This window comes from Acomys minous, assembly GCF_964271855.1.
Source record: "Acomys minous genome assembly, chromosome: 7".
Classification (NCBI taxonomy): domain Eukaryota; kingdom Metazoa; phylum Chordata; class Mammalia; order Rodentia; family Muridae; genus Acomys; species Acomys minous.
The window spans coordinates 108,158,803-108,182,567 of NC_140488.1; the positions used below are offsets into that span (position 1 = coordinate 108,158,803).

The 23,765-nt window shown below is 45.5% G+C and overlaps 1 protein-coding gene across 2 annotated transcripts; it reads right to left on the reverse strand.

Annotated features, from left to right (window-relative positions):
* Positions 1-8,055: 8,055 nt before the first annotated feature.
* Positions 8,056-22,959, reverse strand: GLOD5 (glyoxalase domain containing 5). 2 transcript variants are annotated; one of them, XM_084788386.1, is made up of 5 exons: positions 22,855-22,924; positions 22,461-22,606; positions 20,459-20,596; positions 10,884-11,039; positions 8,056-8,705 (listed from the first exon to the last, which is right to left on the reverse strand). In XM_084788386.1, the coding sequence occupies exons 2-5, from the start codon at positions 22,461-22,463 to the stop codon at positions 8,580-8,582; spliced, it is 423 nt and encodes a 140-aa protein (XP_084644512.1). In that variant the 5' UTR covers positions 22,464-22,606; positions 22,855-22,924; the 3' UTR covers positions 8,056-8,579. The 2 variants fall into 2 exon arrangements, with proteins under 2 accessions (XP_084644512.1, XP_084644511.1); XM_084788385.1 differs by lacking the exon at positions 22,461-22,606 and having other exon boundaries at positions 22,855-22,959.
* Positions 22,960-23,765: the final 806 nt, after the last annotated feature.

Consider the following 23,765-nt stretch of genomic DNA (forward strand, 5'->3'; position numbering starts at 1 on the left):
CATGCTTTCCTGGTGCCCTTGGGAATCAAATGTTAATGACCTAAGTGACAGATGCCATAAAGTCACATCAGGCAACAGATCTCATGAGGGAGGTTTAGTGGTGGTGGTGGTGGTGGGGAGTTTACAGAAGCTGCCTGTGGGAGAGGCTGGTGGGAAGAAGAGAGAAGGAGGGGCTGACCTTCTTCTCTAAGGGAATGTAGCCCATGTGAGAGGGAGGATGTGCGACTCATGGTGACAGTGGGAATGTGCTGTGTCTTGGCAGCTAGTGATGACTTATCCTGCTGTCTCCGGGTCCCTAGGGCATTTGGATCCCCAGGGAACTGGAAATACAGATGGATGTGATCTGCATGTGATTGCTGGAAGCTCAGCCTGGGCCCTCTGGCGTAGCGGCCAGTGCTCTTAACTGCTAAGCCATCTCTCCAGCCTCTGGTGGTGTTTTTTATAAAGCATCATGGTTAACCGTAATACCTGATAGCTGTGTTTTGTAGAGCCTTAAGTGAACTGTCTGTTAATGTTCTACAGAGGCACAGCTTCTGATAAATGAACCTGAACAGCATTTTTGAGACGCTAGGACATTGCCCACAGGCCAAGTAGAATGAACTTCAGGTACATCCGATCTAAGAGCCGTCCTTTCCATGCCTCAGTTGTTTAAATCAAGCCTGAAGGGCTCATTAGCACTAGCTCCTTGACATCTGTCCAATGAGACCAACCGGGATGATCTGGAGAGGGAGAGCAAAGCACACCACCAGATGGTCAATTAGCAATGCCTTCGGAAAATATTTGTTCAGAGGTGGGGGGCGGGTGGGCTGTCAGACTGAAATGAAGTCATGGTAGACGTGGGAGCGCCTGCCTGCCAGCTTAACAGCTGTGAAGCTGAAATGAAAGGACCCCAAGTTCGAGGCCAGCTTAGGCCTCATGAGGAAGCCCTGTCTCCAACCAATGAGCCAGAATTGCTTGCGCCAGCCCCTCTAAAAGTAACCAAGAGCCACGAAAGATGATTCTTAGGTGTGGTGCCTCATGCTAGCTAAAGATGTTCTGCCCTTCATCCCTACGTTCGTTTTAGTTGACATTTTGTTTCAGACACAGACATGTGCCACCTCAGGACTGGTGCTAGCCAGGTGAGGTGGCGCACGCCTATAATCCTAGAACTCAGGGGGCAGAGGCAAGAAGACTGTGTGCTGCTAAAACAGAGAATGGGATTGTGACCAGGCTGCCAGAAATGAAGATAGTCTAAAGAAACATTTGTATTAAGGTCTTTGTCCCTCTTCTCAGTGTGGCCTTGTTTCTTTTTCCAGGCAGGGTTTCTCTGTGTAGCCTTGGCTTTGTAGACCAGGCTGTCCTCGAACTCAGCTATCCGCCTGCCTCTGCCTCCCAAATGCTGGGATTAAAGGCATGTACCACTACCGCCCGGCGATTTTTAAATTTTTAAATCTTTTTTAATTTAAAAATTTGCTTTTGGTTTATTTTGAGAAAGAGTATCTCTGTGTAGCCCTGACTGGTGTGGAATTGGCTTTGTAGACCAGGCTGGCCTCGAACTCAGAGGTCTCCCTGCCTCTGCCTCCCTGAGTGCTGAATTAAAGGCGTGCGCCACCACTCTTGCCTTACATCTTTGATTTTGGTTTTGGTTTTTCGAGACAGGGTTTCTCTGTGTAGCCCTGGCTATCCTGGACTCTCTTTGTAGACCAGGCTGGCCTCGAACTCACAGTGATCCTCCTGCCTCTGCCTCCCGAGTGCTGGGATTAGAGGCGTGCGCCACCACCGCCCAGCGTGTTTTTTGTTTTTAAACCAGCTTTTTGTAAATATTTCTAGTAGTGCAACAACTTTTTAAAAAGAAAACCTTAATGTTTTGAACATAAGGAATTGCATACTTTTCAAGTTTGTTAGGCTCTTGAGTTGGAAACACTGACTCAAAAATCTAACAACATGTTATTAGATGTGAAATGCAGAAAGCGTTGGCTATTGTGGGGCTGTGTGGGGAGTGTTGAGATAAGCCTCTGGAGGCCCATAGGGAGTGAAGGGAGTGAATGAAGCATCAGCGGTTCCCAAGGCCCCTCCAGCGGTCCTGGTCCACTGCCACAGTGTTGATCTACCAGGGACTCCTAGCACACTAGTGAAGTCTCAAAAATGGATAGGAGGCTAGGGCAGTGACTGCCCCCCCCCCTTCCACAGAAGTCTCCTGAAGTGACCTTCCCGATGCCCCCACCCCCATTTCCTTGTAGCTACACCAACCTGACTGACTGCTATTGGTGCTTGAGGCTAGCGTGGGATGGTCTGATGGAGCCTTCAATTGTATAGAGGCTTGTACATTGCACAATAAGGTTAGGTCGGCACCTTGACTCTGGTCTCCGGAATCTGAGTCCCAGGGTGCTCTGTTGTCACTCATCCCCCTTCCCCTGGTCCCTGATCCTCACTGGGCTGGAGAGATGACTCAGGAGCTAAAAGCACTGGCTGCTCTTCCAGAGGACCTGTGTTCAAGTCCCAGCATCCACCATGGTGACTCATAACTCCAGCTCCAATGGATCCAACAGCCTTAATAGACATATATGCAGGCAAAACACTAATGCACACAACAAATACATCACAAAAAGAAAGCATTGAATATTGTAACTTAAACATCTAAGAAATTGGCCAGGGACGATGGCTCAGCAGGTAGACTCTTGCCCTATACCTCTGACAACCTGACTTCTATCCCCAAAACCCACATAGAAGTACAGGCATACGGAACAGGCGAGCGCCTTTAATCCCAGAACTCGGGGAGGCAGAGACAGGTGGATCTCTGTGAGTCCGAGGCCAGCCTGGTCTCTAGAGCGAGTCCAGGACAGCCAGGGCTACACAGAGGAAACCCTGTCTCGAAGAAAAAAGTATACACATGCTACATGCATACACAATAATGATATTAAATTATAAAGAATGCATCTAGTAAGTAGAAAGACAGGAAAGTTTGTCAACAACTTAGAGACATTTTTATTTTGTTAATTTTTTATTATATAAATGCAGGTTTATTGGAAGCAGCTCTCAGCCACCAGACAGGGGAAGGGAGGAAGAGAGAGGCAGAGATAGAGAAAGGCAGGAGAGAGATAGAGATACAGAAAGAGGAGAGAGAGTGTGCCATTTTTATTTTTACCTTACTAAAAGAAAAACTGAAATTAATCTCAGCACTCGGGAGGCAGAGGCAGGCAGATCGCTGTGAGTTCGAGGCCAGCCTGGTCTACAAAGCGAGTCCAGGACAGCCACGGCTACACAGAGAAACCCTATCTCAAAAAAACAAAAATAAGAATTATCTTTTTCTATGTCATGTCTAGGGGGGTGACCAAGCCTCTTTATATGTGGTGCCAACTTCAATTCCTGGGGCTGTGTGACGCTCCAGCCCCGTGATTCCATTGCAGAATCTTCTCTCCACGAAGCCATGAGGGGCCTTTGGTTCATGTGATTGCACCTGACTAGAAAGGTCAGGGCATTTGCATTGTTAATAACCCTCTGGGTGCCAAAGGTCCACTGATTTGGACTTCACACACAGACTGTAGGCAATTTCTCAGCTTTGGTGAAGGCTTTTTGGTATGCTAAATTACAGGGGTAAATAGATTGACGATGAAACCTGGCATGTGGTAGCCAACCTTTTATCTCGATTAGCCGGTCTTGCCTTTATTATGAAATACCCTAAAAAGTTCATTAACCAGCTGGGTATAGGAGTTTAATGCCCTGTCCTAATTTCTTCTGATGTCTGGGGCCCTTAGGCAGTGGAATCCATAGTAATGGGGGCTTTCCTGTCTGCTGAGTTAGGGTGTATATTGGTATGGGGTTTGTGTGTGTGTGTGTGTGTGTGTGTGTGTGTCTGTGTGTTGATAAAGGTATGTACCACCATTCCTGGCTTATGGTATTTTGTTTGTTTGTTTATTTATTTATTTGGTTTTCTTAGACAGGATTTCTCTGTGTAGCCTTGGCTGTCCTGGACTCACTTTGTAGACCAGGCTGGCCTCGAACTCACAACTCACAGCAATCCGCCTGCCTTTGCCTCCCACTGCTGGGATTAAAGGCATGCGCCACCACACCAGGCTAATTGGTACGTTTTCCAAAAACTTTGTCAGTATGCTTAGAAGTATGATTAGATCGTACTCTTTCTGAGGGATCACTTGAGCTTTGTCAACGATTCTCTAGAATGTTTCAGCGCCTCACATTTTAGGGCCTCTGTGAGTGTGGTAGTCTACAATGTGTGCCCGCCCACAAGATTGATATAAAGTCCAGGAGTGAGATTTGTGTGTCGGACACAACAGGGAGTGGGTAATTTATTTCGTGAAGGGATGGGCCTTATGGGAATCAATTCAAGGTCTACCGTGTGAGAAATCCCACTCGTTCTGAGCGCTAACACAGCAAAGTGTGTCTTAGAAGGGACAAGGCTGGAGGATGCAGAGGCCAAGCTGTGTAAACAGTACCAATGAGAGCATTTGGAGCAACCGTGTTCTTTCTCAGCTGGGGGAGGTCAGGAGCTCTTTCCCCAGGGGAAAAAGCAGAAGGTGTGTGATAAAGCACACGCAGCTAGGCGGCTTCTAAAAGCCCCTTTCATACGGCATGTGACATGACAAATGAGTCATTTGTTTGCCGTGATTTTTCAGCCAGGATGGCCTGGCCTCCAGAGGACCTTCTGGGCCTCTCGACTTGACAGTGGTGTAGTTATGGAGACCTCACTTCATGGTCTATTTGGTGCCCAGATTGCAAAGAGGGTCAAAGTCCTGTTTCCTGACTTGAACTGTGACAACAGGATAGTTAAGAGAAGGGGGGGGGGGGAGAGACGAGAGGGCGGGGCGAGAGGGGAGAAGGCAGGAGGGAGAGAAGACAGGGTTGCTGCATATTGCTTTACACTTAGGATCTTCTGACTTAAAGACAATAGAGTGAAGCACAGCCAGAGACGAAGGAGCACTTCCAGGAGAGTTCAACTGTGCAAGGAGGGAAGTGAGCTCAGAGAGGAAAGTGAGGGGTGCGAGGGAGACACCACACCACTTTTGCACACGAGAGTCAGTTCTGCTCTTGGTTTTGTTGTTGATGTCTGTTCGTTTTAAAAATTTATTATTATTGTTGTTGTTGTTGATTTCTCTGTGGGGTGTGGGGGGGGTGGTTTTTCGAGGCAAGGTCTCTCTGTATAGCCCTGGCTGTCCTGGAACTCGCTCTGTAGACCAGGCTGGCCTCAAACTCAGAGCTCTGCCTGCTCTGCCTCTTAAGTGCTGAGATTAAAGGCATGCGCCACCACTGCCAGTTTTGATTTCTTTGTTGTTGTTGTTGTTGTTTAAAAGGCATAGTCTCACCGGGTGTAGTAGTTCAAGCGTTTAATCCCAGCACTTGGGAGGTAGAGGCAAGCAGATCGCTGTTAGTTCAAGGCTAGCCTGGTCTACAAAGCAGAGTCCAGGACATCCAAGGCTACACAGAGAAGCCCTGTCTTGAAAAACCAAAAAAACAGACCAAAACAAAATATAATAAAAAAGAAGAAAATAAAAGCATTTTCTTTCTTTCTTTCTTTCTTTTTTTTTTTTTTTTTTTTTTTTTTAGTTTTTCAAGACAGGGTTTCTCTGTGTGGTCTTGGCTGTTCTGGACTTGCTTTGTAGACCAGGCTAGCCTTGAACTCACAGAGATCCACCTGCCTCTGCCTCCCCGAGTGCACAGGGATTACAGGCCTGTGACACTGCTTGGTTCATGCAAGCTCATCTTAAAGGGTCAAGTATGAGCCGGGCGGTGGTAGCACACGCCTTTAATCCCAGCACTCGGGAGGCAAAGGCAGGCGTATCACTGTGAGTTTGAGGCCAGCCTGGTCTACAAAGTGAGTCTAGGACAGCCAAGGCTACACAGAGAAACCCTGTCTCAAACCGCCCCCATAAAAAGGGGGGGCAAGTATGGGAAATAAGTACTAGAACCAGGTACAAGCCAGGCGTGGTGGTACAGACCTTTAATCCCAAGGCTACACAGAGGAACTCTGTCTTGAAAACAAAACAAAGCAGAACAAAGACCAAGTGCAGCTATGAAATTCTTAGAAACTTTTAGGTTGGATAAGACACAAATGCTGGGCTGGAGAGATGGCTCAGAGGTTAAGAGCACTGACTGCTCTTCCAGAGGTCCTGAGTTCAATTCCCAGCAACCACATGGTGGCTCACAATCATCTTTATAATGTGATCTGGTGCCTTCGGGTGTACATGCAGGCAGAACATTGTGTACATAATAAATAAATCTTTAAAAAATTGTCATCTTAGAGGCCTATTCCTGGAAGCTTCTAGCTACCATATAATCTACATATATATAAAATCTACTTATAATTACGGGGTTTTCTGCCTCCAAGACTCACTGCTGAATAAGCTCACCCTTTCTAGTTCGTTCTGAGCTCTGGCTGTCTGGTTCAACTTAGCTGTTTTGGCCCAAACTCCTCTTCAAGCTGACTGATTCAAACCAGCCTCTAACTGAATTGCTCTGCTTGGCCTCAAACTAGCTAGCTAGCTCTTCTCATCTCTGGCTCTTTCTCATTCTCTGCGCGGTTCTGTCTTCACCTGGGTCTAGCTTGTTCTCTCTTTAACCTCCTGTAAAACTCTCCCGGTAAAACTGCCTCTGAATTCCATGAACTGAACAGCCGTGAGCTCAACTCCCCTGCACTGCCTCTCAGCTCACTGACTGTACCGAACTGCCTGAGCAGCACTGACTAGAACTCACATCTGCATGCCTCTGTCTCCCGAGTGCTGGGATTAAAGGCCTATATAACCATTCCTGGACCTAAGCTTTTCTTTTCTAAGCTTTTCTTTACCTGAAACTTGTTCTATACCAGGCTGGCCTTGAACTGAGTGATCCGTTTGCCTCTGTCTCCTGGGAATAAAGGTGTGTTTGTATTCCAGCTGGATCACACAGACCTAGAAGGTCTTTGGATGTGATCTCTTGCCAGAGCAGCCATGTTCTGAATTAAAATTCCTCTACAAACATCCAGTGCCGTGGGTCGGCTACTTCCTTAAACATTGTTGGCTGAGGAGGCCTCCCGAGGCCACCGGAACAGTGTGGGCCATTGTAATGATTGATACTGCCGTTTGTCTATCAGAGCTGAATGGGAAGACTATTGCTAAGACACTAAGTGCTTGGTTGTGCAGCATAGAAAATAAAGCTAGAACTGAGCTTGAAGCCTCCCTGCAGGCTATAGAGGGTAGGGGTAATATCGTCAACAGTTCTCCACAGCTGTGGGGTCCATGTACTTACTGCACTACCAACAAGCCAGAAAAGATGTCTCCGGTGGGATAATAGTGGCAGAGATTAGTATGGGGTCAACCAATTGCTTTCCGATTGGATTCAAGTGAGGGAATTCCCATCTGGTCCTGTAAGCTCAGACAGAAGGCTGTGGCTGGGGAGGTCTCAGGACCTAGAAAGGGAGCTACTGACTGCTGCTGTTTTGCTAAATAGGCATGACATGCCTGTCAAATTGCACTTTTATGCCTATAGATTATTGCAGTTGTTTCTTGTCAATGTTGTTACCTGCTTAGGCTTCTTAAACTCCATAGCCCCCTCCCTTGAGACCTGCTTCAGTTGCTAGCATAACTGTGGCTTCTCTGTTAATGCCTGCTATTGCCTTTAGCATATCAGAAGCCATTTTGACTCCAAGTCTCCATTTTGAGTACAAGGAGGCTGTGGCAGGAGGATTGCCTTGAGTTTGAAGCCAATCTGACTTACATATCCCTGACTAGAGAAAGGAAGAAAGAGAAATAAAAAGAGTAGAAGAGAGAGGGGAAGGGAGAGAGGGAGGGAGGGAGGGAGGGAGAGAAATAGAGGACTAGTTGACCTTGTTCTATTTTGGGAGCTGAGCCTCAATTAAGATCTAAAGAGAAAATCCGGTCGTGGTGGCACACACCTTTAACCTCAGCACTCAGGAGGCAGAGGCAGGCGGATCACTGTGAGTTCAAGGCCAGCCTGGTCTACGAAGGGAGTCCAGGACAGCCAAGGCTATGCAGACAAACCTTGTCTCAAAATAAATAAATAAATAAATAAATAAATAAATAAAAGAAAGAAAGAATGAATGAAAAAAAAATCTAAAGAGAAGCCCAGTGTGGTGGCGCACACCTTTAATCCCAGCACTCCGGAAGAGGCAGAAGCAGGCGGATCATTGTGAGTTTAAGCCCAGCCTGATCTAGAAAGTGAGTCCAGGACAGCCAAGGCTACACAGAGAAACCCTGTCTTGGAGGGAAAGAAAAAAGAAAGAAAGAAAGAAAAGAAATGGATGGGTTAGAGGAAGAAGAAATTTGTCAGGGTCCTTAAATCTCAAAAGGATGACCCCAGAGCTAATCTCTAGAGACACCAAACTCTAGCCCAGACCTCCCAAGTTCTCCGAGAACTCATGCCCTAAGTAAGTCCCCAGATAAAGGACTGAGACAAGAATGAACTCATATGGAGAGATTAGTCATTTACTGGAGCAGCTTGAATGGAGGCTACATAGACATAAAAGTTTGTACTGAAGCCTGTCATAGGTCCCCTGTGTCAGAGTTCCCAGTTCTTGGAGGTCTTTGGGATTTGCAGGAAATGACAGATAAGATGGCATTTTGTGGAGCGAAATGGAGGAGGGCCAGCGTCAATCATGAGGTGATGTAGTTGGACACCTCAATGAGGTTTCTGTCAGGATCTCGGAAGTAGATGGACATAATAGGCCCCTTTGCTCCTGTTCTGGAGACTGGCCCCTCCTCAATGGGGACATCAAAAGCCTGAATGAAGCGAACAGGAAAGACAAAAGTCATATGTCACAGATATGTGGGACCAAAACTTAAAATTCCTTAAAAATTCCGTCTTCTTTCTTTCCGTCCCTCATGTTCTAGGGTTTAAACTCCAGGCCTCACACACGCTGCAACCACAGCCAAAATTTCATCCCTAAGTCGTGGCCTAGACTCCCCAGGTTTCTGATCTCATCTACTGTCTCCCTCACTCTACTCAAGATGGACGGCCTAGAGCAGAATATGTAATTGCCTTGAACCTCAATTTCCTCATTTGCAAAGCATGGGCAACAGTAGTACTACTGAACAAGAATTTAAACACGGAGCCTGCGTCAAAGTCTATATCCTTTTTTTTTTCCTTAACAGTGCTGGGAATTGAACCCACAGCTTCCTGTTGGCCCAGCAAGTGTTCTACCACTGAGCTACATTCCCAGTCCTGTAACTGTTGGTTTTAGATGCTTTCTCTTTATGACAAGAAAAAATGAGTTTTTCAAATACTTGGCAGAAATCTCATTTCCTCTTTATATAAAAAGATATAAAAGAACACATATATGATGTTCATTATTATTATTATTATTATTATTATTATTATTATTATTATTATATTTATTATGTGTGTTTGTGTAGGTCAGAGGACAACTTTATAAAGTCTGGGTTTGTTTTATTTTGTTTTGTTTTTTAATAGACAGGGTTTCTCTGTATAAAAGAGCCCTGGCTGTCCTGGACTCACTTTGTAGACCAGGCTGGCCTTTATAAAGTCTATTTTTGGGGTTTTTTTGGGGGGGGTATTTATTTATTTATTTTTTGGTTTTTGGTTTTTGAATACAGGGTTTCTCTGTGTAGCCTTTAATGTCCTGGACTCACTTTGTAGACCAGGCTGGCTTCGAACTCACAGAGATCTGCCTGCCTCTGCCTCCTGAGTGCATGCTGGGCAACAACTCCCCTACTGGGCTACACACCACCTAATATTTCCCTTTTTCCCTCAGTAGTTAAAGATGACTATTTTTATGTTTCCTACTTTGCATTTTTTTCTTCTCATGTTTCTACATAACAAAGCATACTGATCACTGATCGTGTATGTGTGTATGTGCACGTGTTGTTTGTTTTTTGTTTGTTTGTATTTTGTTTTTTGTTTTTCAAGACAAGGTTTCTCTGTGTAGCCTTGGCTGTCCTAGACTCACTTTGTAGACCAGGCTGGCCTCAAACTCACAGTGATCCACCTGCCTCTGCCTCCTGAGTGCTGGGATTAAAGGTGTGGTAGCTCCACCACCCAGCTCTAATCATATTTAATGTCTTTTCTTACTTAGATATTACCATGACAAAAAATTGAGTATATCAGAACATTATTTACAAATACTCTTTTAATTTTATAAAACTTATTACATTGAAGCCAGGCAGTGGTGGCGCACGCCTTTAGTCCCAGCACTCGGGAGGCAGAGGCAGGCAGATCTCTGTGATTTTGAGGCCAGCCTGGTCTACAAAGTCCAGGACAGCCAGGGATGCACAGAGAAACCCTGTCTCAAAAAACCAAAAAACCAAACAAACAAAAACCAAAACAAAAAAAAAACTTATTGCATTGAAAGACTTGCAATAAATAAATCAAGCCAGGAATAGTGGCACATGTCTTTAATCCCAGCACTCAGGGAGGCAGAGGCAGGCAGAGCTCTGTGAATTCAAGGCCAGCCTGGTCTACAAAGTGAGTCCAGGATGGCCAAGGCTACAGAGAGAAACCCTGTCTCAAAAAACAAAAAGAAAAAAATTGAAAAATTGAAAAAAAAAAACAAATCAAACACCCAAATTAGCCACACCCTATTGTTTTTCTACTTCTAATCCTGTATTGAATTCTGGTTGGTTTTGGTTTTGGTGATGGATAAGAGTAGAAATATATTCAGTACTGATTAGTGTGTAAATTTTAATGTAAAGTTCCGTGGTTCAGAATGCCCATTATAACTATATGGCTGCTCCTTGAGTTGAGTTTCCTTTTAAAATCTGTTTGATTACATGAAAGTGACATCAGTCAAGGGAACAAGCAGACAGTGGTGCGCAGGCAGGGTGTGGATAGAGTGCGATCTGTCATGTCTGAGGTTTGACGAAGACCTATGTCTTTGGGTCGCTCTTCCGTCTCCACAGTCTCTGCACTAGTTCTCTCTATAATAATGGCACTGCACTCACCTTGAGGCGCTTGGCCACCTCCTCTAGTGGGGCTTCTGTGATCAGACAAACGTCCAGTGAGCCTGGAACCGGGTGAGCTGCTTTGGGATCAAATTCCTTGCCCACCTCATGTAGGTTAAATTTTTGGTCCCCAAAACACAACGCTTTCCGGTCTTCCTGTTTAGGAGAGAGAAAACAACATAGAACCAAGCTGCCAAGATGAGTTTGAACCAAAGTCACCATACCTACTTCGACCAAAAGGAGAAAGGGCTACAAGACAATAGCTCTTGCTCCGTCTAGCGGAGTTTTTAAAAAAAAAACTAATTTGTGTGGGCTGTGCATGCCTGTGTGCAATGGAAGAGGCTAAAAGTAGACATCGGCTTCCTCGGGGCTGCAGGTAAACGTGTTTGTGAGATGCCTGGTTTGTTACCTGGGTACTAGAGTCTTCACTCACACTCGTCTGCTCTTCATGATTGTACTTTCAACCTCTAAGCCATCTCTCCAGACCCAGACATTGGGGCCAGGCCAGATTTCATAATCCCAGCACTCCCAGAGGCCCAGACATGTGGGTCTCTATGAATCCAAGGCCAGCCTCGCCTTTGAGTTCCAGGTCACCTAGAACTACATAGTTAAGACCCTGTCTCAGTACTTTTACACTTCTGTGCTATGGCACATGCGCAGAAGGCAGAGGACCCCTTTCAGGATCCCTGCTCTCCTTCCACCCTGTGGGCTCGGGGGATCTAAGTCAGGAAGGTACTCGGGCTTGCTGGTGAGTGCCTTTACCACCTCCTCCACCACTTCTTCAGAGACAAGGTCTCGTGTGATCCAGGCTGGCTTTGAACTCACTGTAAAGCAGAGACTGGCTTTCAACTCCTACTTGCCTCCAACCCCTATGTTCTGAGATCACAGAAATCCACTCTCATGCCGAGCTTCTTTTTTCTTTTTCATATCTTTAAGATGTATTTACTGAATGTGTGTGTGTGTGTGTGTGTGTGTGTGTGTGTGTGTCTGGGTGTATGTATGTGCACGTATGTGTGCAGAGCTCACAGAGTCCATTAGAAGGCATCAAATACCTCCTGGAACTGGAGTAACTGGCAGGTGTATAAGGCTGATACGTTTAATCCCAGCACTCTGGAGACAAAAGCGGGTGGAACTCTGAGTTCCAGGCCAATCTGGACTACGAAATGAGTTCCAGAACAGTCACGGCTTCACAAAGATACCCTGTCTCCAAAACAAAACAAAACACCCTCCCTAAAAAATCCCCAAAGAAACAAAGGTTTTGTTTTGTTTTTGTTTTAAAACCAGGCATGGTGCTACACGCTTTTAATCCTAGCACTCAGGAGATAGAGGCAGGTGGATCACTGTGAGTTCAAGTCCAGCCTGGTCTACAGGGAGTCCATAGTCCTGGAGTCACTTTGTTAGACCAAGCTGGCCTCGAACTCACAAGAGATCCGCTTACCTCTGCTGGGATTAAAGGCCTGCGCCACCATGCCTAGCCTGGGTTGCTCTTTTAACTGCTGCTGCTGTTGCTGCTACTGCTGCTGCTGCTCCTCCTCCTCCTCCTCCTCCTCTTCCTTCTCCTCCTCCCTTTTCTTCTTTGCTTTTCTTTTTCTGAGACAGCATCTCACTATGTAGTCCAGGCTAGTCTCAAAGTCAAACTCATAATTTTTCTGCTTTAGGCTCCTAAGTGCTAGTGTTACAAGCCTGCATCTCCATGCTTGTTTCATACATCCGCTTTTGGGGGTGGGGTGGGGTGGGGTGGGGTGGTGGCAGAGCAGCAGTATATGTTTCTTGTTAGAATGCTCATATCGACAAATGTTTAAAACCTGCCCATGGGCCAGGGGTGGTGCCAACACCTTTGATGCCAGTACTCAGGAGGCAGAGGCAGGTGGATCTCTGTGAGTTTGAGCCCAGCCTGGTGAGTTCCAGGACAGCCTGTGTGGTTATACGGAGAAATCCTGTCTTGGAAAAAAAAAAAAAAAACAACAACGATAAAATCTACCCAAAGCAGAGATAGCAATTTGTCTATCCAATGTCTACCCAAATGTTTTCCTTCCTTCCTTCCTTCCTTCCTTCCTTCCTTCCTTCCTTCCTTCCTTCCTTTCCTTCCTATCTCTCTGTCTTTGTCTCTGTCCCTTTCCTTTCTTTGGGATTATGTTCCCTACACTAGCCTGAAACTTTTGGCCTCAAGTGATCTGCCTCAATACACTGCATGTCTTCCCCCACCCTTTTCTTTTTTCTTTTTTCTTATGAGAACAACTCAGATTTCTGTACAGCCAATGGTACCTTCCCAAGCTTTCTAAAAAGGACATCTCAAGTCAGGGATGGTGACATACTTACAATCCCAGCATTTAGAATGTTGAGTCAGGAGGGTAGAGTTTGACTCCACCTTGGGCTCAAAAACAAAATGGACCAACCAAACAGAAACCCACCTTTTTTTTAACTGTTTTTTTAAATTTTTTTATTCTGTATGCATTGGTGTGGGGGTGTCAGATCACCTAGAACTAGAGGTACAGACAGTTGTGTGTGCTAGGAATTGAACCTGGGTCCTTTGGAAGAGCAGACAGGATTCTTTTTTGATTTTTTTGAGACAGGGTTTCTCTATGTAGCCCTGGCTGTCCTGGACTCACTTGGTAGACCAGGCTGGCCTCGAACTCACAACGATCCACCTGCCCATGCCTCCCAAGTGCTGGGATTAAAGGCGTGCACCACCACGCCCAGCCCCAGACAGGATTCTTAATCACTGAGCCATCTCTCCAGCCCCCAAAACCCACTTCTTATGTTTGCCCGCATTCCTTGCTAAGAGGCAATTGTTTAAACCACACATTAGTTGCACTCAGCATCTAGGTAGTTCCTGGTAGGGCTTCTACCAGTCTCCTTGCCCCCACGCAGCTGATACTTTGTGCCTATTCATTTCCTCCTAAGGACATATTCATCTGACTGCTTGTTCAATTGAGAGAAAAAGACAACTGTCTCATTTAACCCGTGATGCCCCTCCAAACACAGGCTCTAACTGATGCAACACTAGTACTTCTTCATCATCATTGTCGTCTTCCTCCTCCTCCTCCTCCTCCTCCTCCTCTTCTACTACTTCTTCTTCTTCTTCTTCTTCTTCTTCTTCTTCTTCTTCTTCTTCTTCTTCTTTTTCTTCTTCTTCTTCTTCTTCTTTTCAAAACAGGGCTTCTCTGTATTCTGGACTGTCCTTGTAGACCAGACTGGCCTTGAACTCACAGAGATCTGCCTGCCTCTGCCTCCCTGAGTCCTGGAATTATGAGGTATGTGCTGTCCCACTTGGCTGCTTCTTTATAATTTTTAGATAACTTGATCCCATATATATTCTTTAGAGTACTAGGGAATAGTGCTTATTTTTCATAGATAACCCTTGTCACCTTGCCTGGTTTCCAAGACTGTCAGAAAGAAAGAATTAAGTACATTGCTTATTATCTTCCCCAAATCTGGGGTTGCGGATAAGAAATCTGATGTGTGGAACTGGAGAGTTCGCCTAGCAGTTAAGAACACTTTTTTGCTCTCACAGAAGACCCAGGTTCAGATCCCAGCATCCACGTGGTAGCTCACAACCATCCTAACTCCAATTCTAGGCAATGGAATGACTTCTGATCTCTATGGGCAGTGTACCACACATGTACATTTACATACTGCAGGGAAAACACTCATACAAATAAAATAAAAATATTTTTATTTTTATAAAAATATTTAGAAAGGGGGTTGGACAGATGGCTCAGAGGTTAAGAGCACTGGCTGTTCTTCCAAAGGTCCCGAGTTCAATGCTCAGCCACCACATGGTAGCTCACAACCATCTGTAATGCGATCTGGTGCCCTCTTCTGATCTGCTGGCTTACATGCAGGCTGAATGGTGTATAAATAATAAATAAATAAATCTAAAAAAATTTTTACAAGGTGTGGTGGTACACACCTTTAATGCCTATATTCAGGAAGCAGAAACAAATGGATCTCTGTGAATTTAAGGCCAGCCTTGTCTACATAGTAAGTTCAGTTCCAGGATAGCCAGGACTGCATAGTGAGACCAGGTCTCAACCGCCCCACCCCCAGCAAATAAATAAATAAATCATTTTTAAACAATTTCTTTATTTTTATTTTATGTGCATTGATGTTTTGCCTGCATGTATGTCTGTGGGTGTCAGATCATGGAATTACAGACAGTTGTGAGCTGCCATGTGGGTGCTGAAAATTGAACCCGGGTCCTCTGGAAGAGCAGTCAGTGCTCTTAACTGCTGAGCCATCTCTTCAGCTCAATAAATCATTTAAATCAACAAGATATGATATTAATTTGTTTCCATCCATTTTATTTTATGTTACATTTTTTAAATTTTGTTTGTTTTTCTAAGACAGGATGTCTCTGTGTAGTCTTGGCTGTCCTAGACTCACTTTGCAGACCAGGCTGGCCTTGAACTCACAGAGATCTGCCTGTCTCTGCTTCCCCGAGTGCTGGGATTAAAGTTGTGTGCCACCACACCCAGCTACATTTTAAAAAAAATAATTAATGTATTTATTTATTATTTGTACAATATTCTGCCTGCATGTACACCTGCACACCAGAAGAGGGCATCAGATCTCATTGTAGATGGTCGTGAGCCACCATGTGGTTGCTGGGAATTGAACTCAGGTCTTCTGGAAGAATAGCCAGTGCTCTTAACCTCTGAGCCATCTCTCCAGCCCCCAGCTAGAGTTTTAGTGTGTGTGTGTGTGTGTGTGTGTGTGTGTGTGTGTGTGTGTGTGTGTGTGTATGTATGTGTGTGTAGAGGTATGGTCTGAGCTATCACTCTCCACCTTATTCCCTTAAGACCGTCTCTCATGGAACTTAGAGCTGGGCTGGTGGCCAGCAAGCCGCAGCAGGCCTCCGTCCGGTCTGCACCCGCAGGCTCCACAGCTCTAGGATTGGAAGCATGTAGACAACTGTGCGGAACTCTTCCTGTGGATGGTGGGGTTGGCATTCAGGTCCTCGTGTTTACTCAGCTCGTGCTCTTACCTGCTGGGCTGTCTCCCCCAGCCCTTTGTTTTTCATCCTATTATTGCTTATACAGCCACGTTTCATTCTTGAAACTTAGACTTTTTTTTGGCCTTAGATGTTCTCACAGTTCACTTTAGTATGTCTAATTTCAGGGAGTGGAGGCTCTTGCTTATCACTGACCCATGCAAAGCCATCTTGTTTTATTGATGTGTTTGTTATCTTTCTCTCTCTCGCTCTCTCTTTTTTTTTTCCTATTCTCTCTATTCCTACCCCCACCTTAGATACCATTGTAATTTTTTTTCTCATTGAAACATTGGTCTGGTCTTTATTCAAATAGGCTGCCTCTATTTGCTCTTTATGGAATAAAAACAGATTTTAATAGTGTATGCCCCAAGCCATGATGTATTTTGCGTGCATGTTCCTGGTTGTAAATGGTCTGTTGTTTTTCTGGGGCATCATGCTGTAGTTTTATGGCTTTCATTTTCAATCTCTGACTTGGTGTGATCTTTTCAGGACCTGAAGAACATCCAACCTGCTCTTGCATGATGCTTTCTTTTTCTTTCTTTCTTTTTTTTTTCTAAGACAGGGTCTCTCTGTGTAGCCTTGGCTGTCCTAGACTTGCTTTGTAGACCAGGCTGGCTTTGAACTCACAGTGATCCGCCTGCCCCTGCCTCCCGAGTGCTGGGATTAAAGGTGTGAGCCACCACCGCCCAGCATGATGCTCTTTTTCATATAATGTCCTCTTTAGATTTAATTTTATTACAGTCTGCCACTTCACAACCCTTTTCAATTTGTATGTTACTTTTTAGAGATGTTTTACATTCATAGCTAAACTCAGAAAGTACAAAGATTTCTCACATGCCCAGATTTACACAAAGTTCCCCATTATCAACATCGCAGCACAGTGGGATAAGTAAGTTGCGATATGTTTGGTATATTGTCAACCAGTCCTTTGTTGCTATCACAATTCACTCCTAAGGAGGTGTTGGACACACATTGGGCTTGGACCACTGTGTAATATGTAGCCACCATGACTATCATAATAAGATAATGTCAAGGTCCTAAATTTCCCAAGTGTTCTGTTTATTCCTCACCCTTCAATGGCTGACAACCACCCATCATTTTATTGTTTTTATAAGTTTGTCTTTTCATCAATAAATTATTGGAATTGTGCGATATGCAGCTTTTTAAAGACTGGTTTCTTTCACTTAGTGATATACATAAGATCTTTTCCATCTTTCTTTTTTCTTTTTTATTTATTTATTTATTTATTTTTTGGTTTTTCGAGACAGGGTCTCTCTGTGTAGCCTTGGCTGTCCTGGACTCACTTTGTAAACCAGGCTGGCCTCGAACTCACAGAGATCCACCTGCCTCTGCCTCCTGAGTGCTGGGATTAAAGGTGTGCGCCACCACGCCTGGCTCCATATTTCTTATAGCTTGATTCCCCTCCCCCCTTCTCTCCCTCCCTCCCTCCCTCCCTCCCCCTCTCACTTCTGTCCCTGCAAGAAGTAGCAGAGATATTTTATTTAAAGTAAAAAGCAGAGCAGGTAATATACACTGTAAAGAGTGACAGCAGTGGGCTAGAGAGATGGCTCAGTGGTTAAGAGCACTGTCTGCTCTTCCAGAGGTCCTGAGTTCAATTCCCAGTAACCACATAGTGGCTCACAGCCATCTATAATGTGATCTAATGCACTCTTCTGGCGGGCAGGCAGAGTACTGTATACATAATAAATAAATCTTTAAAAAAAATGCCAGGCGTGGTGGCACATGCCTTTAATCCCAGCACTTGGGATGCAGAGGCAGATGTATCTCTATGAGTTCAAGGCCAGACTGGTCTACAAAAGTGAGTCCAGGATAGCCAGGAGTGTTATACAGAGAAACCCTGGCTCAAAAAACCTAAAAAAAAAATAAATTTAAATTTAAAAAAAAGAGTGACAGGGGACTACACCGATGAAAGAGTGCTCAAGGCCTTATTTCTCTTAACACTGTAGTTCATGATCTATCTGGACATACCAAACATTATCTGTTACCTGCTTCAGGCCATCTAAACAAGCCTTTTTTTTCTTTCTCTGCATTTACAGCTTTTGATGATATCCCATAGTCTCAAGACAGTGTTCAATCTGGAGAAAGCTCCTTTTTCCTTCCATCTCTTCCTTGGAACCTTCCCTTCTTCTGAGCTTAACTGACTTTTCTCTAGGTCTGTGGGGTTTTCTTCTTTGGGAACCACTCCATCTCAATCGCTGTATTTTATGTTCCCAGCCAGGCTAATCATTCTTGTGTTGGGGGCAGGGGCAGAGAAGACATCAGATATCGTATTCTATTGCTCCCCTCTTTCTTTCTTTATCTATTGCATGTGTGTGCACACGCACACATGTGCATATGAATTACCATGGCACATGTGTGACGTGGGTCCCGGGTGTGCGTGGGGGAAGCTGGGGACCTGAGTGAGGTCCTCAGACCCGGCAGCAGGATCCTTTTCTCCACTGAGTCATCTCGCCTGCCCTTAAAGCCTCCGTTTCTTTGTTTATCCCGGCGCTCCTCTTGCATGCTGGATGCTTCCTCTCCCTGTGAGTTCTACCTCCAGCCCCTCAGAGCACAAATCTTCCCAGGCCTTTGTGCCTAATGATGCTCTATTGTACACTTACCTCTCATTTTCAATTCAATAGGACCTAGAATTTAGGTTGATTCCCCCCACCACCACCCCCTGCTGCTAGAATCATTTTCAATTAATTACATTTGTTTTTAAACAATTTCCATTTCACAGTGCATACCAAGCACTGCCCACTGCCACCCCACCTTTCTGCCCCCCCTTTAACACCTCCTCCTCTTCACAAATCTCTCTCCCTCCCTCTCTTTCTCTCTCTCTCCTACTTTCAGGATAATTTTGTTTAGTGCCCCACTGAGATAAAGCAGGAGTGTCTCTGTAATCATGGGTTTAGTGCTATCCATTTGGAGCCTGGTGGGCTCAGCAGGGGGGGGCTGTGCACAATTAAAAACAATGGCCCTTCCCCCCCCCCCAGAGTCTATCAGTAGCCAATGGCTCAGAGGTAGCAGGTAGGGCCCCATGAGCCCCTCCCCCTTCCTTGACTTCCTGTGGATGGTGCCAGTCCAGGTAACCTCGGTTTATGAGTTAATAATTGCAGTCGTTGTTTAGAGTCTAGAGAATGGCACGTCACAGCCCTTCACCCTATCTTCTGGCTCTTACGTACTTCTCAGCCCCTTCTCCACAGTGTTCCTGAGCTTTAGAGCGGGCTAGTGGGCCCAGCACCATCACTATTCTCTGTATTCATTGCCTTTCTTTGTAGGGAGAGGCTTCTCTGATTAAGGCTGGGAACTGCTTTTGTTCTGGGAGTAGGGACCACAAGGAGAGATGCTGAGGCAGAACTGGAGGCGGGGCGGGAGTTCTTTCCCAGAATCTTAAGAGTATAGTCCCATTGTTTTCTGGCCTCTGGTGTGACTCAAGAATCCTGACATTTGCATGTTTCTTTTTCTTTTGTAGATGAACCACTTTTTAATCTCTTGGCAAACTCTTAAGATCCACTTTTTCAATGTGCTGTTCTACAGTTCCCACAGGGCATATCTGAGTGTTGATACGCTGGATACACAGTTAACTCTTTGTAGAGAAAGACTGCAAAGTTCTCTTGCACTGCTTTGAGAGCAGGGACCTTGAACTAACGAGGCCTCTTGCTTTATTCCTTCCATTTTCTTTACCCTCTTCCCAAATGTCTCCCTGTTCACACTTTGATCCCTTTACCCTTTCTCTCATATTTCCTGTGGTTGGGGGCATGGACTTATATCGTGTTTTATCCATTAAAAAACCTGTTGGCCAGACTCAGGATTGCAAATACTTAATACAGTACTTTTCTTTAAAAAAAAAAAAAGTACCCTCAGAGCTGGGCATGGTGGCTCACACATTTATAATCCCAGCCTGGTCTACAAAGTGACAGCCGGGAGTACACAGAGAAACCCTGTCTTGAAAAACCAAACCAAACAAAACAAAACCCAAAAAACAACACCCCCCTAAAAAAAAAAAAAAGAAAAGAAAAAGCAAGCAAAACAAAACAAAGCAAAAAACAGGTAAACAATAGATACAATCTCATGTATTCCAGGCTAGTCTCAATCTTGATAAGTAGTGGAGGATGTTCTTGGACTTTTCATTCTCCTGTGTCCATCTCTCCACTTAGGAGTACTGCCTGCATCCTTGGTTGATGGGGTCCTGGGAATTGAACCATGGGCTTTGTGTGTAGAAGGCATCCTACTGCCTGAGCTATACCCTCTGCCATAAAATGCTGTATCAGACTTGAATGGAGGAACCTGGGGAGCTGGCCCAGTTAGTAAAATGCGGGCCACACAGATATGAGGGCCTGAATCCAGCTTGCCAGCACCTATGTAAAAAAAGGCAGGTGTGGCAGTATACTCATAATTCCAGTGCTAGGGAGACTGAACCGGGGAGTCTCTCTGGGGCTTGCTACCCATTTATTCTAGCTGAATCAGCCTTCTGGCCTCCTCCTTCATATGCACGGACACACACACACACACATACACACACACACACACACACACACTCTTTAACGTATTGAAGCCTTGAATATAGAGACATGATTACCTTGAAAGTAGTGACCCTCATGCCCAGGATCTTGGAATAGAACATAATCGTGTCATCGATGTTCTTTACAGTCATCACGACGTGGTCAAGTCTGTGGATAAGACACTGGGAAGGGATGTCGCTGCTCTTCCTCCAGAGCTGAAATGCAAAACCACAAAACCAGACAGCAACGCAACTCAGAAAAGGCCAACTTGCTCCCCGACGCAAGTTGCCCTCTTCTCCTTGCCCACCATCTCCCCAGTCACTGTGATCCTCTTTACCCCCACTACAAGCAAAGTCTTGCAAGAAAATCTCTGTAAAGTCCATTGCTCCTGCATGGATTCCCACCAGAGGCCACATAACACATGGCAAAGAAGACTAGCGAGGTGGCAACCCACATGATGGCTCGCAACTGTATGTAGCTGCAGTGGCCAGGTGTAATCCAACACCCTTTTCTAGCTTCCATAATCACTGCACACATGTGGTACATATGTATACATGCAGGTAAAACACTCATACACAGAACATAAACAATTTTGGGGGTGGGTTTCAAGACAGGGTTTTTCTGTGTAGCTCTATCTGTCCTGGAACTCACTTTGTAGACTAGGCTGGCCTTGAACTCACAGAGATCCACCTGCCTGTCTCCCACATGCTGGTTTTAGAGGTGTGAGCCACTACTACCTGGCCAAAACTTAATTTCCTTAAAAGAAAAGTATCTGAGCCCGTGAGCTATTCAGATCCCTAGTTGGGAAGGAAACTCTGTCTCAAAACCCAAAACCAACCAGCTAAACAAAAGTAAGTAACTGACATTTAGACCACACTGGAGGCTTAAAGCTGTATGTTCTGCTTTATTCTCTCCATCTTCTTTGGGGCTGGAGATGGCTCAGAGATTGTGACTGCTTACTGTCTTCACAAAGGACCAGAATTTGATTCCTAGAACTCATGCTAGGCAGGTTACAAAGGCATGTAACCCCAAACTCCAGGGGATTTGGTGCCCTCTTCTGGCGTCCATTGGCAGCTGTACTAACATGCGCATGAATAAAAGTAAATCCAAAACAGTCCTATTTAACCTTTTAATATTTGTAGAATCTGTATGAGCGCCCTGTTTTGTTCCTGTTACCATTACTTTATGTTTTTCTTCTAATTGCTACCATGTAAACAGAAATTCTAGTATTTTCTGAATTTGTTTGAAGAACCAGCCTTGAACATAGCCAATCTTTATTGTATGTTTGCTTTCTATTCCTGTCTCTGCTCTTTTTTGTTTTGTTTTGTTTTGGTTTGGTTTTTATTGAAACAGAGTTTCTCTGTGTAATGGCCCTGGCTGTCCTGGAATTTTCTTTATATACCAGGCTGGCCTCAAACTCACAGAGATTCGCCTCTGCCTCCCAAATGCTGGGATTAAACACGTGTGCCACCATTGAACAGCTTGTCTCTGCTCTAATCTTTTCCTCTCCTTTTATTTTTTTATGGTTTAAAAAAAGCTGTTCTGTAGCCTGGCGTGGTGAGTTTGAGGAAGCCGGATCTACAAAGCGACTCCAGGACAGCCAAGGCTAACACACACACACACACACACACACACACACACACACACACACACACACTCGGGGTGGGGTGGAGGGAGAGAATGTGAGAGGGGAAGGGAAAGAACGAAAAGAAAAGAAAGAAGCCAGGCGTGGTGGTGCACGCCTTTAATCCCAGCACTCGGAGGCCGAGGCAGGCGGATTGCTGTGAGTTTGAGGTAGCCTGGTCTACAATGCGAGTCCAGGATAGTCAAGGCTACAGAAAGAGACCCTGTCTCGAAAAACAAAAACAAAAACAAAACAAAACAAAAAGAAAGAAAGAAAAAGAAAAGCAAAGCTGTTTGTTTCCCAACATCTTGCTATAGAAGCTTTGGTCACTCTCTGTTTTTCTACTTTTCCAATCTACGCATTTCTATCTGCAGGTCCCCCCATGTAGTGCCTTGGTGGCATCTCCAATGCTGGTGCTCCAGAAAGGAAGGTCACCCATTACTCTTAGTAGTCACCATGGCCTCCCTCCTTTGGGCTGCTCCAGAGTCCTCTTTACAGTTCCCTTCGGGCTTTCAAGGCCTCTCCATCTTCTGACAAGCTTCCAGGTAATTGTTTCCTAGCCCTTCCTCACATAGCTCTGTTATAACAGGCTCAGAAGCCACTGGAAGAAAGCAACCAATGCTTAGCCTAGGCCCCGCCCCCAAGCCCACCACATAGGACTGGCCTCAACAGGCCTAAGCAGGGCCTCTGTTGCTGTCTGGTTATCTTTGAGAAAGGAGGCCCAGTAAAAGGGGTGAGGGGATGGTAAAGCTGCAGGGGTGCTCCTGAGAAGGAAAGCAAGTCAGCGGACCCACGTTGGGTACCCCCCCAGCCTAGCCAACACCCATGCTCCAACACCCCCAAACTCACCTGACTCTTGGACGTTGGCTCCCACATCCTGACTGGTATGTTGGGGCTGGGGCTGGCTCTGTGCCTGGAGACCAAGGAGCGGAATGGGAGGTGCTTGCTCAGGACATTTGGGTGGAGACAGAAGCAGGAGGTGCAAAGCTCAAGACTTGAACGTAAACCCGGGGTGTAGCTCAGCAGCAGAACAGTGGTTAAGAGTCCTCCGTTACACAGAGAAATGCTGTCTCGAAAAAAGAAGAAAGGACCCTGCGTTCTACCCCCTAGCACTGCAAAACCAAACCAGACCCTGACGGCCTTGGAAAGAAAAGCACATCTCTTTTGAGGAGATGAGGGTCTTGATACGTTGTTCAGACTCTGTCACCTGCCAGACATACCAAGTCTTGCTAAGCATTTATTATTATTTTTTAAAGATTTATTTATTATTTATACAGTATTTGAGCCAGCAGGCCAGAAGAGGGCACCAGACCTCATTATAGATGGTTGTGAGCCATCATATGGTTGTTGGGAATTGAACTCAGGACCTTGGGAAGAACAGCCAGTGCTCTTTACCTCTGAGCCATCTCTCCAGCCCCTAAGCATTTATTCTTTTGCTTTTTTGTTTGGTTGTTTCCCCCCGCCCCACCTCTAGACAGGGTTTCTCTGTGTAATAGCTCTGACTGTCCTGGAACTCGCTCTGTAGACCAGGCTGGCCTCGAACTCCCAAAGATGCGCCTGCCTCTGCCTCCCGAGTGAGTGCTGGGATGAAAGGCATGCGCCACACTGGGCTAAGCATTCATTCAAAACAGCACAGAAAAATCCACCATCCACGTATTGAGAGAGCTCTGATCTTCCTTGTAGCCTATGACTGTTGGAGGACCCGGCTGTTTGTGGTTGCGGCCCTCCCTGTCTGGACAGCCTTTCTGAGCTCAGCACTA

Bases quoted from the DNA above. Each gene is read 5' to 3' on its own strand.
- GLOD5 (XM_084788385.1), bottom strand. From the start codon at position 22,881: ATGTGGGAGCCAACGTCCAAGAGTCAG. The intron at 11,040-20,458 runs GTAATCATGTCT...TCTCCTAAACAG, and splicing joins TGAGGGTCACTACTTTCAAG to GAAGACCGGAAAGCGTTGTG. The intron at 8,706-10,883 runs GTGAGTGCAGTG...CGCTTCATTCAG, and splicing joins AGGTGGCCAAGCGCCTCAAG to GCTTTTGATGTCCCCATTGA.